The sequence below is a fragment of the Haplochromis burtoni genome, unplaced genomic scaffold (assembly GCF_018398535.1).
Source record: "Haplochromis burtoni strain Fernald_Lab_line unplaced genomic scaffold, NCSU_Asbu1 Contig_62, whole genome shotgun sequence".
NCBI lineage: Eukaryota > Metazoa > Chordata > Actinopteri > Cichliformes > Cichlidae > Haplochromis > Haplochromis burtoni.
In genome coordinates this window covers 2,235,251-2,249,723 of record NW_024582423.1, presented here as the reverse complement: position 1 = coordinate 2,249,723, position 14,473 = coordinate 2,235,251, and the positions used below count along the sequence as shown (strand labels likewise).

General features: G+C 40.5%; 2 protein-coding genes across 4 annotated transcripts in view; both read right to left on the bottom strand.

The window, feature by feature from the left end:
- Positions 1–6,920, bottom strand: part of mfsd3 (major facilitator superfamily domain containing 3) — a 63,031-nt gene extending 56,111 nt beyond the window's left edge. Inside the window, exons 1-2 of one of the 3 annotated variants that reach the window (XM_005922769.3) lie at positions 6,821–6,920; positions 5,501–6,325 (exon numbers count right to left, since the gene is read on the bottom strand). In XM_005922769.3, the coding sequence (XP_005922831.1) occupies positions 5,501–6,200 (700 nt within the window). In that variant the 5' untranslated portion in view covers positions 6,201–6,325; positions 6,821–6,920. Of the gene's footprint in view, positions 1–5,500; positions 6,326–6,785 lie in introns of all 3 variants that reach the window. The other 2 variants (XM_005922768.3, XM_042221206.1) reach the window with 2 other exon arrangements.
- Positions 6,921–8,447: 1,527 nt separating this feature from the next.
- Positions 8,448–13,641, bottom strand: anxa1a (annexin A1a). The gene is made up of 12 exons (XM_005922767.2): positions 13,505–13,641; positions 12,815–12,891; positions 12,033–12,123; positions 11,696–11,790; positions 11,477–11,590; positions 11,140–11,230; positions 10,949–11,028; positions 10,384–10,528; positions 10,189–10,284; positions 10,019–10,077; positions 9,102–9,224; positions 8,448–8,962 (listed from the first exon to the last, which is right to left on the bottom strand). Exons 2-12 carry the CDS (start codon positions 12,872–12,874, stop codon positions 8,903–8,905), a joined length of 1,014 nt encoding a protein of 337 aa, XP_005922829.1. The 5' UTR covers positions 12,875–12,891; positions 13,505–13,641; the 3' UTR covers positions 8,448–8,902.
- Positions 13,642–14,473: the final 832 nt, after the last annotated feature.

Below are 14,473 nucleotides of genomic sequence, written 5' to 3'. Positions count from 1 at the left end.
AGTGGGCACCCATTGGGCGCCCGGGGAGCAGTGTGTAGGGACAGTACCTTGCTCAGGGGTACCTGGGTGTCCACATCACTCAGGACCTGTCATGGTCCTGTCACATCAAAGCAAAGAAACATTCTCCCCTAGAAAGTTAAGGAAAAGCCCAGTCGGCGCCCGGGGAGCAGTGTGTAGGGACGGTACCTTGCTCAGGGGTACCTCAGGGTACCGTTCAGGGGAATCGAACCCCCGACCTTCCGATCATGGGGCCGCCACTCTACCTACTGAGCTATCCCTGCCCGAGACTTCCATCTGCCACTGAAGGTGCTCAAGAACTTCTACTCCTGCACCATCGAGAGCGTCCTGACGGCAAACATCTGCACCTGGTTTGGGAACAGCACCAAGCAGGACAGACGAGATCTGCAAAGGGTGGTGCGCTCGGCAGAACGCATCATTCAATCAGAGCTCCCTGACCTGCTGTCCATCTACACCAAGCGGTGCAAGTCCAAAGCTAGGAAGATTATGATGGACCTCTCCCATCCCAACAATGGACTCTTCTCACTGTTGAGGTCTGGGAAGCGCTTCCGCTCCCTTAAGGCCAAAACAGAGAGAATGAGGAGGAGCTTCTTCCCCCAGGCTATTCGGGGCCTGAACCAGGTGTAGGACTGGACTCTCCCACACACGTCACCACACATTTCCTATAATCCTATAATTCCTATAATTTATAATCCTTATCTTTATAATCTCTTCTGCTATTTGCACATTCTTTACTGTAAATTCCTAAGTTAATTTGTAAATTTTTGTAGTAAACTGTAAATTGTAAATATTGTAAAACTTTTCTTCTGTCATTTAATGGTCGGGCATTGTACAGCTACAAGCATTTCACCCCCATGTCATACTGTGTATGGTTGTGTGTGTGTGACAAATAATTGAATTTTTTTGGAATTTGCAATTTTGGAATGCAGCTGCCGTTAAACCCCGAAGAAGAAGGAGCTGTGTCCCAGAATTCATAGCACAGCTGCCAGCGGCAGCTAGTTAGTTTTAATATTACTCTTATTATTCTTTTTGGGTCACAAAATAAAGAGTTAACAATATTTCAGGCGAGAATGTGCTGTGTAAACCTCAATATGTTATGTTAGTTATCAAGGAATATTTTTCAAAAGCGCTCCAACGTTTTCGGAGACGTCTGTTCACCACCAGCTCGATCGTAGCCGGGGTTCAAGGCTCATAGAGTGTGAGAACACCGACTCCCGCAAATCGTTTTCAACACCGGTCTTTCGCTACTCAGTTAAACATGTATTATATGTCACTTAAGTAACTTAAAAATGTTTGTTTGGCTTTTTTTAGTATTTATTTGTTCCTGAGTAAATCGGTTGGCTGAGAATAGTATAGTTTGGTTACACGCTGAATGAAACATACCAAGGTAGTAACCAAGAGAAGCTTGATTAAGTAATCAAAGAAGAGTATGTTGACCAGTGTTGCTGAGGTGTGTTTGAGAAAATGTCGAATCTCCTGGGTGTTGTTGGTGATGTGTGCCCCCATGGGAGAATTGCTTCCTTTTGTATTTTAGCATAGCAAAGGTGATGAGACGGACTGAGTTTATCTACACAAACTCCCCACCGAAACTCCAGATCTAACCTACGGTGTTCATTAAATCTTTTGAAATAATAGCTATGATCTACTCTTTGATGTTCCATATGATGGCGATGTTTTTATTTCATTCTTATTCTCCTATCCATAGTGCCACGTGAGGTTCAGCTGGAAACTGTTTTGATACATTTCTATGCAGTAATGATAACGCACCGTCTCAGCCTCATGTTATCCTTTCAGATTTTGTTATTCTGTTTGTGCGGACTGTCAATTGCATAGGGGCCAGCCACACCCTGATTCAGTCACTGTGTTAGTGCCCGCAAAAGATCAACCAGTAATACTACCTAGCTATCCTGTATGAAAGAGGGAGGGATAGACCAAGAATACCCCGCCCCCGTGTCGTGAGCTTTCTATGTTTCGCGCACTGTTCCAGCACGAAAGTGAAAAAAAAAATTAAAACAATAGTTGGTTGCACCTTGACCAGCTGGAGAGCTTGTGTTGCTGGGAACTTAACGAAAGTGGCATAGCTATCGGATATCAGGTAGCAAAAAAACATAGGAAAGATAAAAAACAACAGTATAAAATCCTATGTCCCATCATTACCATTCGTGCGGGCGTCTTCTGTACTATGAATTACATTGTTCCAACCTTATTACTGTTCACTGTTCGATAGTGACTTTAAAGTAGCTTACAAATCTACTGGTTTACGGTGGTCGCGTGTAAGGCATCATCTTCTCACCTGCTACAGTTTTTCGGCGCTTGCATACGTGTGAGCTGCACATGCCGTGCGAGAGAGCTAAAGAGAGGTGTGGTGAGGGAGATCAATCGATAATACTGAAGCATTTCATGTAATACGATGTAAATTGGCTCTCTGAATCATGCATTTTTAAAGTAAGGTGTCTATTTAGGTTCCACAGATGCAATCTCATATGTTATCTGTATGAAAGCTCACAACCCATATATACCAACATTCTATTCTCGATTAGTAGCCATTGAGAGCAAGAGTACACGAGATTTATCGACTCACCTCCATGCGTACCCCTCACCGCGGGATCGATTCTGTTCACATCTCGCTAGCAATCAACCTGTTCGTACTTATTAGTGGCACGTGTCCTGTCCTACACGTAGAGATCAGGAAAACCTCACGAACAGCAGCGTTCATTTTCATGCTGTATCGTGTCCGTCATGAATTTGTATTTAAATGTTGTTTTGACATATCACTCCTTGTCTTTCTGCTCTCGTCCTGTTATATACTTAATTACTTTTGAGCCTGGCCAACTATTCTTTCCTCACTTCTCATTGCCTCTCACTAATCCTTCCTCTTAAATATCTCATTGCTCTCTCTCGTATTTCAGTCTTCCTCCTCCTAAGTTCCTCGTGTTCTCTAGCCGTCTCCTATCCTCCCTGTCCTATTCTCTTTCGGTTTATCTTTAATCTACTTATCTACTTTATTATGTTCTGATTTATAGTATTTTCTCCCTTATTCAACTCACTGTTCTATCTTCGTCCCTAACGATTGATTTACAGCCGCCCTGTCCTGATGCTGTTTTTTTTCTTTCTTTTTTTTATTTGGTACTTCTGTTTTGCTCTTAGTTTTTTCACCTTTTCTTTTATTGTCTGCGCCGTCTCCTTCTCACTTATCCTTTCTTCTTCTCGCGCTTATTCTCTCATCCTTCATGTCCTCCTTGATGTGTGCGTGTGTTTATGTTCATCTTGAAAGATTTTCCTCACTCGGTTTAATCATAGCGGGATGTTCTAATTGATCCCACAATACTATGCTCGAAGATATGAGACAAAATATGTTTAGCTATTGATGATATTGTTAAAGATATTATTAGTATAGGATGTGCGTATTATGCAGCCTATGTCATTATGAGTTGTGATGTGTAGATGTGATATCCCCAGCCAGCTTGTTCTTGATTTTAATTTTATTTCCATATAAGTTCAACAGGTAGATGTACTTAGATGGAATGACTGTGAGCCTGGTATTCGATGTTTAACCTAAACCACACGTGTCCCTCTCTCGCTTTAATAAGAACACAAATAATAAATAAGACTGGAGAGTGACGCCGTATTGAGGACTGTTGTCCAAGTACGAATCCTGAGCTTTATCGCACGGCTGACCCACAGAATCAAGAGACAGAACTTTGAGTCACTTAGCCCCATTGAACTAATTAATTCCTAAAGAGACGCAAAGACTATCACTTAGTTGTAGCGCATGACAAACTCTGGCATCAGGGACAGGATAACTGCATGACGGGCCTGCGTAAAGTGTTTCTTTTATTTCATTATGATGAGAATGTAACAAGTGAATTTCTGCGTTATTGCTCCAGTTGACTGCAAATCTTTCATGACATCTCCAGGTGTAAGTCAGCGACTGAGGCTTTGTGAATAACAGTGTTTACTTTATTATGACTAACATGGTTATTGCTCAGTTGATGCAACTCAGAACAGTTCAGCACAGAGGATGACAGATTAAAATGTGAGTAATGCACAGACATCACCCACGGAGTGCGTGGACTGAAAGGATTTTACTGTTTTCTGTAGAAATTTGCTGCTATACGTTTAAGTTGCGCTTGACCGCTGAAAAAAATGTGCCATACTGTAATAAACAATAAATTCCTGTGTCACTGTTTATGAGTGTAATCTCTATAAGATACCGATGATCAAAACTAATATGATCTCCAGTGTTTTGTTTTTTTTTCCTCACGAGGTGCATTAAAGTTCAAGGATTTTAATGTCTGCAGCATCGTTGTTACCACTCATTTACTCAGATTTTCCCTTTTTGCCACTGTTTAATTGCTTTGACTGCAGTAAAATATGGCTTGGGTTTTCTTTGTTTGTTTGGTGGGTTTTTTGTTTTGTTTTTTACAACCAGCACTCAAAAATATTTACTTTATCAGGATGTAGAAAAAGGGAAAGCATCATGTCTTTACATTTGTGTGGCGGGAACCCAAAAACATTCTGCTCTGAATCTGAATTTGCTCCTTGAAGATTTGTCAAAATTGTTCTGAATCCATTCTATAATTAGTCAAACTTTTTTAGATTTATTGTAAAAATAGTTTTGAAATAGTGAGACACTGATTGATTTTTAGTGATGCATCAGTGTAATATAATTTTTCCTTAATTATTATTATTATTATTTATGCACAAGTTCTGGATATCCCTTGTGAAATTTAAACTTCTGGTTTTATGTGTTGTTAGTACATGTGACTTATTCATTTCAAGTTAGCAATATAAATCAACCACTATTAAAATCTGCACATTTTATGGGGTTTCCCTCCTTTGTGTGATGTAAGAAACCTTTTTAGATCAGTTTCTCATATTTTCTGAAGCACTAAACAACAAATATTTTACAGTCAAACACTTTTGTTTTAGAAGTAATCCTTTCTGAAAAGCTGAAAAAGCACAGTGTATCCAGAAAAACACATTATATTATATAAATTATTATAAAATTTGTGTACGCCTAACTTTAAAAAGTTAGGCGTACCGGTACGCCCATGGCAAAAAGTTAGTCTAGAGCCCTGCAAGCTAATGATATTTATATAAGAGCAGATGCATGCTGGTGCAATAAGCTGTACGTTTTACGTTCAATGGATGCATGATCTGATTAGTCGACTAATTGCAAAAATAATCGGCGACTAGTCGACTATCAAAATAATCGCTTGTGGCAGCCGTACTAGCAAGGCATTCCTAATAAAGTGGCCAGTTAAGTGTATAAGTGAAAATATCAAAAAAGGAAAATTCTGCTTTAAAAAAAAAATATATATATATATACACTATGAGAGAACAATTAAAAAACAAATCTATAACTACATTGACAATAAATACTGAGCATTATTGCCCTTCTGGAAAATAAGCGAACATTTATCACAACAGATCACTTTACCTAAACTTAAACCAGTGCTTGAATAATAATCAGACTTACCCAATTTGTATGTTAGCACATAGAGAACTGTCCAAGGTGTGCCAGGCACTGCCAGCAGCTTCCTCCACACCCTCCATGGCCGTACAGCGTCTGCTCCCTGCCCTCCCTTTTTGCTGCCGTCTGCCTGCTGGCCCCTCACAGTCTCATCATCCAACACAGGGGCCCCCCACACAAACAGGGCTACACCAGCATACACAAATGTCAGCAGCATAAACATCCAGCTCCATCCAGCCACGTCAATCACAGCTAGCAGCCCACCTCCGGCAAACACTGACCCAGCTTTATACCCTACAACTTGTGCTGTGTTCCCAAGGCCCAGCTCCCCACGTCCTTTTAACAACCCCACTGCAGCTCCATCTACAGCAATGTCCTGAACAGAGGCCAAGGTGTTCATTGCCAGCAGGGTTCCAGCTACACCCCAAATATGTGCCTCTGGGGCCAGGGCAGCACTGGAGAGGCATGTTAGAGCAAGGCCAGAGACTGTTCCCACCAGCCAGCGACGCTTAGTACCAACTCGGTCCACCAAAGGCGCCCAGAGGACTTTGAGTACCCAGGGGAAGTAAAGGATCTTGGTAAAACCGATGCGTGTGAGAGAGTGCCCAGCTCCTCGCAGGTATACAGGAAGCAACGATGACTGGAGACCATAGGGAATGCCCTGGACAAAGTACAGCAGGCCCAAGAACACTAGTTTGTCATTCATGATCTATCCCCAAACGTGACCCTGTGGTAGAGCAGACACTGGCTTGGTCCATTGGTCAGGTCACCGTCATTGTTTTGATTAAAGGGGACTCCCTCAAATGGACTGGTTGTTCCAGGTGCGCAGGCCTGAAATAAAAGACAGAGTGTGAAATTAAAGGTTGTTACAGTGAACGTCCACAGCTCATACAGGCAGCCTTAAAAGGCTGGGTCTTCACTGCTGCTTTATTGCTTCTCTGCCCAGCTCAGTTACCAGCAACGTTGCCCCAGCTAACGAGTGCCCCCTCAAAGTCAATGACTCGTGCTAATCATGTTCAGTACTGTTGTCATTGCATCTGGTTCATCGTTTACCCTGCATCACAACTCAAACACGACTTTGCATCGTTTACATTTCACTACAGGTGCACAATTTAAGTTTGTTGCCTGGCTACCGTTAGCAAGCTAGCTTGCTCTCAAGCTAAACGTACTCAAGCGATTAGCTTAAAACATATTTCATCAGAAGTCCAGTATTATTTTTGGAATTTTATTTTGACCCGGAAGTAACTAGAAAAATATCAGCGTCTGTTCTAAGCAAAATCTTAAAGCATACTTAAAGGAAAGTTAGTTAGCTCTGTGCCAGCTAACCGGAGAGGGTGCTCCGCTTGTTTCCAGTCGGGATGAGCTTTGAGGTTGCCAGATTCTGGCCAAACAATCCCCCTTTCTGCGATGCTAAACCAAGAATAGTTTCTTCCATCATTTAAACTTGTTTTTTGACGTGAAATGATATATACCGGCTTTTAACCTCCTAGGACCTGGCGTCCACATATGTGGACATCACATTTTGGGTTATTTAGACCAAAATACTCAATTCTGCTCTACAAGGGCCTGATATCCACTTACGAGGACATTATACTGCTACTGTTCTATCAAAATTTTAAACTAATATCCTCATATGTGGCTCTTATTTTTCATAAAAACAAAAATAAGGTAAAAAAAAATATCTGGTAATTCTTTGTTTTTACATTCATCGGGCCCCAATATGCCCAAATATCAAAGAAAAATAAAAAAAATGCATGCCATGCAAGAGTTCGGGTCTTAGGAGGTTAAATATTTTTATTTTTATTTTTAAAATTTTTTTTTACAATTACCACGCAAGATATTTTCATTACTACCCATCTAGTAATCACATAACGGCTGAACACGCTTTCTGCATCTGGCTCGGTTTTCAAATCAACACCAGCATTTCTATATAGCACATGATGGGAAAACACGTTATATGGACTTAAGAGACTCATTTTAAATGTATTCATATTGTACTCATACTACCAATGTGTAAATATTTGGCAACATCATATAAAATGTCATGGAAATGTATGTCATGGAAATTTGGGCTTTTAGATGAAACTTTATTAATCCCTTGGCTGGGTTCCTCCGAGAAATTCAGTTTTTTGGTTTTTTGGGGTTTTTTTTTTAGATTAGATGAAAATTTTAATAATTTCTTTGAACTTTTCTTTTTACAAAGTGGATTTATTGCACAGAATACATATTTAATGACTTAGATCAGAGCATGATGCCACCACCACCATCATGCTCTTAGGTTTGAAATCCTCACATTTACTCCTCCAAACAGATATCTTGTAATTATGGCCTGAAAGCTCATTTCTCATCCAATCATAAAACATCTCCAAAAGACATTTGGCTTGTCCGTGTGGGAAGCTGCAAATTTCATTCGAGGTTGTCAATTCTGGAACAAGGGTTGTTTTGGTGGGCACCCTTGTAGTTCATGGTGATGTAAAACTCACTTCACTTAGGAGTGTGACGCTGGCATTCCAGCGGTTTCCATTTCATGACAAGCTTGACCCTTGGTGGTTCCTAAACATCCTAACCAATTTCCTGTCATCTGTGGGTGACAGTTTGGGTCTTCTTCCAGACCTTGGTAAAGTGTTGATATATCCAAATAACTTGTACTTATGTATAATTTTCATAACCAATGATAAATTATCAGGGTTCCCCCCCCCCCCTCCCTTTAGAAATAGGTCTAACAAATCTGGTTTATGCTGGCAAAAGTAAACTACTAGTTGTCAATCACGATCAAGTCAATAGGCCTTGTCCAGTTAAAGACATTGTAGAACCTTCAGCACAACTCCTTCCACCCTGGAAAAATAACAATTCAAAGACATTCACACCCATAATGTATGCATGTAAACCTTGACCACTTATTTGTTCTCATGTCTGATATGTGTTGTATGAATTTATAAATAATCAAGACCACTTCAGTAAAAAAAGCTTTTATTTGCAGAACATCAAATCTCCTTCAAGAGCAATGGTAACATTAAGCTATTGGCATGTGGTGATCTGGATACATGAGCTGCACTGTGATCACATCAGCTTCTCTTTGGACTTTAGTTATAGAACCTAGTAAGTGCAAGCAAAGTCTGTCTAGAACATAGATCTTCTGGCATAATGCTATGAGATCTGCGCTGAAATAAAAAGGATTTCTCAGAAAGGAAACGGCCTATCTGCACTGCCCTGCCAACTCCAGGTTAGTATTCGCTCATTGCCAATATCATCTAACTATCATGACGTCTTGCAAAGAAAGACAGTCTTGTCAGGTCTCCACAAGCACAAAAGGCACATTATGTATTTAAGAGATAACAGGCGATTTTCCACAGTTGTACACTGGCATGGATATTCTGCTGTATGAGCTTTGATCCCAGCGATAGGCTGTTAGTTTTCACCCCCACAGAGAGCGAGCAGAATCTTCTCGTAATCATCTGCGGTGTCATCCTAAATGGGGAAAAATACAAGGTTTTTTTTTTAATCCATAAATCTTTACGTTTTCTTTTGACATTTTTGTACCGTCATATGCACAATCCATTCAAAACTGAACATCTGGAATGGGTTTAACTTTTAGATGTTTGCTCACCAGAATGTCCTGGTAGAGTGTTTTGCCATAATTCTTCTTGTAGTCTTCCTTGATCCGCTTCATGTCAATTTCAGAGCGGCTCACCATGATGCGGGTCAAGATAGGCTTGCGGGTACCTTTACCCTGAAGGGCAGAAAAGAGCCAGTCATGAAACATTTATATTTAAACATACCATTGATTACATTATATGTGGAAAAGATAACAGAAATATGAGATTAATGGGAATTTTTAAAAGTAAAAGGTTTTAGATTTGACTATTTCTATTTAGCGAAGAGCTGTTTTGCTACAGAACTTCAAGAACTGGACAAATTATAGGGGATTTACTCTCTATATCTATGCAACTGACTAAATGAAAGTCAGTTTGTAACTTAAAAACATCCACCTAGTTATCTTGTTTAGTAAAAACTGAGATCAAACATGTCAAAAGGAGCTCCAGTGGGCAAAGGAATACCCTTTTTCAGCATTATGATGCTACTATGTTCAGACATTCACCCAGTGATAAATGTATTAAATGCATGAAGACTCCTTTGTCCATGGCTCAAGTTTCTCATGCTGGGACACTTATCCAGTTCATGGGAGCCTATTTCCGACACTGACTGAGTGGTTTATTATTTATGCGACTTAGCAGATTAGATCATTTATGTGAATTAACCAAAGTTAGCAAATTCTGATCCATTGTTCACCAACAGCTTGCCCAAGGACACGTCAATATATAGATGCAGAAACTGAGGACTGAACATCCAACCTACTAAATAGCAGACAACTGGCTCTAAAACCTGAGCCACATTGACAGCCAATCAGTTTTTTCAAATGGCAATTGGCATCATCCAAATTAAGGAGTACTTCTACATTAATCCACTTGTGAATTATTTTCCCTGTAATATTCAGTTGTTCCTGTAGCAGCACATATACTGTACCTTCATGGCCAAGTAGAGTTTCTCTGCAAAGAAGGCAGTTCTGCTTCCAGCACACTTCACTGTGAATATATATATATTTTTAAAGTTTTAATCCAGTCCATCCAGAATATACTGATTTAATGCTAAAGTAATAGAGTTTAGAGGTTTCGTAAACAGAGGTTTGACTTTACCAACTGCTGTGAGGCAATTCTCAATATCTCCCTTCAGTTCGAGGTCAAGGGCTTTGGCCACATCCACTTTGCTGTACTTTTTGTACCTATCAAACACTGAAATAGAATACAGATTAGGTGCTATTCCTAAGAAGGAGATGTTAAAGATAAGACTTAAAAAAAATATATACTTAACGGTGCAAGAATCAAACAGACCTTGACGGAGATGAATGGCACTCCTGCTGGTTAGGATGTCGATAAAGACAGCGCAGTTCGTGCCCTTCCTGGCCTCTCCCGCCTCATACAGAGCCCTGGCATCACTGTCAACCAGCTGCTCGCAAACTCCTTCAGTCCTGGCAGCCTGCGATATGAAGAAACAGATTGATTGGTGTACTGATGGAATCAAACTAGCTAATTAGCTAATTTAATAAATCATAGATATTTTTAAGAGTTGGAAAGCTGAAAAAGCACAGTAAGCACAAACAATGTTCTATTTAATGCCACTGAATTCACCAAGAAAGCTTCACATTTCTCAAAATTTAATTAAAATGTGGCTTTCATCTTTAAAATGTGAACTGAGTTTGTAAGATATCCAAATGAGAGTACACGTGACTGTATGTGTGTGTCTAGGGAGTAAGTTTGCTTTTTATAATCAGCTCAGTGTTCCAGCTTCAGTGGGGAGTCTTATGTTGTTTCAGAACTTAGAGCATCCTGGTGCTATGACAGAATAAATGATTTTGAGATCCTGCAACAGATCAGTAAATAAAACACACTCAAGTACCTTGCAGAGTGCAATGAGGGCCGTCCTGAAGTCTCCACTAGTGTCAGACTTGATGTCCTCTTCCAGCTCTTTCTTGTATTCTTGGCAAAGTAATCGCAAAAGTGGAATTAGTTTTCCCACTGACACTTGTGTCGTTGTTCAAATTTTAGCTTCTGGAAACTGAAGATTGTTGCTTGAACTTTGGCACAAACCTTCCTTGTAGACTTTCTTTAGGTCTACGATCTGCCTGTTGGTTCGGGAAGCTAAAATCTCAATCAGAGTGTCCTCGTCTGTTCCCAGACCCTGAGGCAGAGATGCACAGATAGAAGGATTGAGACAAAGTCTCTTAATGCTTCACAAAACCAGTTAAACACCTTTTAGACACCTCCCTTTAGAAAAACAAAGGATTAATATGTTTAAGTGGGTGGATATCATCATGTGCCAACAATAAGAGATCATGGTGAAACCAGAGAAAGGATTTACACAAATGTAGTCAAGTACTCTCTAATAGCTTTTTCTGTCAATGTGCTCATCTGTGTGTTTGCGTACCTTCATTGCCAGTTTTAGCTGCTGGGCATCATACTGGGCAGGAGTTTTCAACAGAGCCAACACGACTTCCTCCAGATCTCCCTTCAGAGCATTTTTCAGGGCTGTGTCCAGAGGCTATGAGGTATCAACGGATGATTAAATGTATGATCCAGAGGAAGTAATGTTTCCTGTCAGTTTTGGAACTTCTTGCTCTGATCGTGTTTGTCTAATTGTCATTACCTTGCCGTTGGCCTTCTGGTAAGCCTCTTTGATCTGCTGCCTCTGCTCGTTGCTCCTTTTGACCAGAATTTCAATAATGGTGTTCTCATCCACACCTGCACAAGCGAGTAAAACAAGCATTCCTGTCATTCTGCAGCAGTATGACTGTTCAGCATTCATTGTTTGGTGTGTGATCCCACAGAGAACAGAATGTAATCACACATGATGGCCAGCAGAGGGTGTTAAGATTCTTGACAAGGAAGACAAGAAAGTCTGTACTTAACACTTCGATACACATTGCAACACCAAAGCATGCTCGCACACGCTCCAAAGCGTCCCTCATGCATTTCAGCTTCACCTTTTGTCTTGATGGCCTTGTCCAGGACTGCTGCATCTCCACTAGGGTTGAAATTGAGCGCTGGCTTCACCGTTCCTTCATTCTTTAAAGCCTGAAACGTGCCAGATTATTGTGTTTGGTAAATACTTGTCTGCAGTTTAGAGGAACGTACAAGGTGGGATACAGGGGTGCATTTTTCAAATGTTTTAACTACAAAAGTGTTGAAACCCAGTGACTGTATCCTTGAAATTAAGGCAGAAAAAAGGAGCCCCTACGGTTCCTCCCTTATTATTTCAGATGTCAACACAAAGCTTTTAAAATGTTGGCAGATGCCCTGTTTGGACTGAAGTGAACAATGAAAGAGTCCAAACTGTTATCCTACAACTTGTGCAACTTTTTCTAAACTTACTTTAAGAAATCGGTGAAAGGAGAAGTACCATTTTGTTCTGTTTGCAGAGTTTATAAAGGGAGGAGCTCAAATTCCGGCTTCAGTGACTCATACATTCCCAAAACTCTCTCTGGTTATCATTCTCTGTGCATATAATCTTTACAGTTCAGGCCCCTTTTTACTTTAATGATGTTTCTATAATTAATCTACCACCTTTTTTTAGTTAATTTCCTTCCTCTCTTCAACATCTAAACTCGTTCAATCTTTTTATATCGACACCTCCTACGCAGCGATTTTCTACTCTGCTCTACTGCCAGATCAGTTTTTCCACCCTAGCATACCACAGGAAGAGACGAAAAAAAGAAAGAAAAACAGGGTGTTTGGCCTTAGCAACTGGAACCACAGTGTTACGTACTGAATCATCGGGCATGCCCAAGTAAACGCTCTGCTCCAAGAAGGCCTGGATGAAAGACATGGTGGGGAGTGGTCTGTCTGTAAGAGAGGAGGAGAAGGAGAAAGTCAGCAGTGTTTGATCCAAATATGAACATTTATCGTAGCATTTAAAGTTTTGTTTCTCCTTGTGAGAAACAGTTGAGCATCTAAAAATAACGTTTTTTGTAAATGTTGCTCAAAGTAGTGACTCTTTTGGCAATCTTCTAAGTTCTAAAGCATTAAACTAAAAAAAAAAAAAAAAGTGTTTTCTTTTATCTGCTGTTGGAGAGGTCAAGTGCAAGTCCAGATATCTCTGGATTTACAATAAGCAGTTTTCTATAATGACAAGCATCTGTAGCAAACACCCTGGCCACACCCACTCTCATCTCTGATACGGACATACATTATAATGTGGGATAGAACATATCTATTTATATCGATTGATCTTATGATAGAATTTGCTTTCTCTACGTAGTTGGGGACAGCCGAGCACGTCAAGACAAACGTAACCTCACACTCCTCTCCGCCTCGTAAGTTGCACCAATCAATATACCTTGCTGCAACTTTAGATCTCATCGGGGAGAGGAGACCAAAAGCCATCAAATCTCGCTCCAAACTCAGCTGAGTTCAGAATCTACAACGCCAAAGATTTCCTGGGAGTCAAAAGACTTACCGTGTTGCCTTAAAGAGAAGAAGTTTGTCTCACCGAGTTTCCAGGGGCGTTGTAGTGACAGAAAGCGTGTATTTATACTCGAGCACAAACCACTCCTAGTGACGGGTCCAGCCCACGCCGCCCTCCGCGGCTACCATTGGGCTGAATCTCTGCTGTGTGCCCTCGGCAGCTGCAATCTAAACGCAACATCCGGATTCAGTAGAGAGCTGGCAACAGATCCTCCTGCAGATTTAAAACAGTCCCGTTGCTTACTTGAAAACATCTGCCGATCACGTGCCAGGTATAAAAAAATGTTAATAAAAATTGTGATCTCGTGGACATGTAGGACATCTGGGAGTGGTGTGTTCAGGGTTGGGTTGCTGCTTGTGGCACAGGGAGAAGGCTGGGCGGCGGGGAACTCTCTGGCTGGCTGGAGCACCAACCCGCAAAATAAAAAATAGAGCACATTTCATTCATAATGTTGTAAATCCAAGCCCATTATAATTATAATTTGAATCTCCCCAACCTTGCGCCACGGACCGGTTTATGGCCGACAATATTTTCATGGACCGGTGTTGTGCCAAAAAGTGATTGTCTGCCAAAAACTGATTTCCAGTGTTTCTGTGTATTTTTTATGTGTAATATCTTTACGTATGTTCGTAAATAGACTTCAGTGAACAGGGGATACAAAGGGGTTACATAAAGAATTAAAAAATTATCTGTTTTTTTAAGTATCTTTACAACTTGTACTTACATTATAACCAATCCGGTCCTTTATCCCCACTTAAAATATTTTTACAGAACTATTGTAATATTTGCTGCCGTTTCTGCTGTCCTGTTGGGCAACTTACTCTTACAAAATGCATTTTTAATGTTAATGAGATTTTTTTTACTGCATAAATAAAGGTTATATAAAAGTCGCTGCCAAAAACTGATTGCGGCTTGTATCTTGTTACACGAATGTTGTTTGTGGCTCAAGATGACTTTATG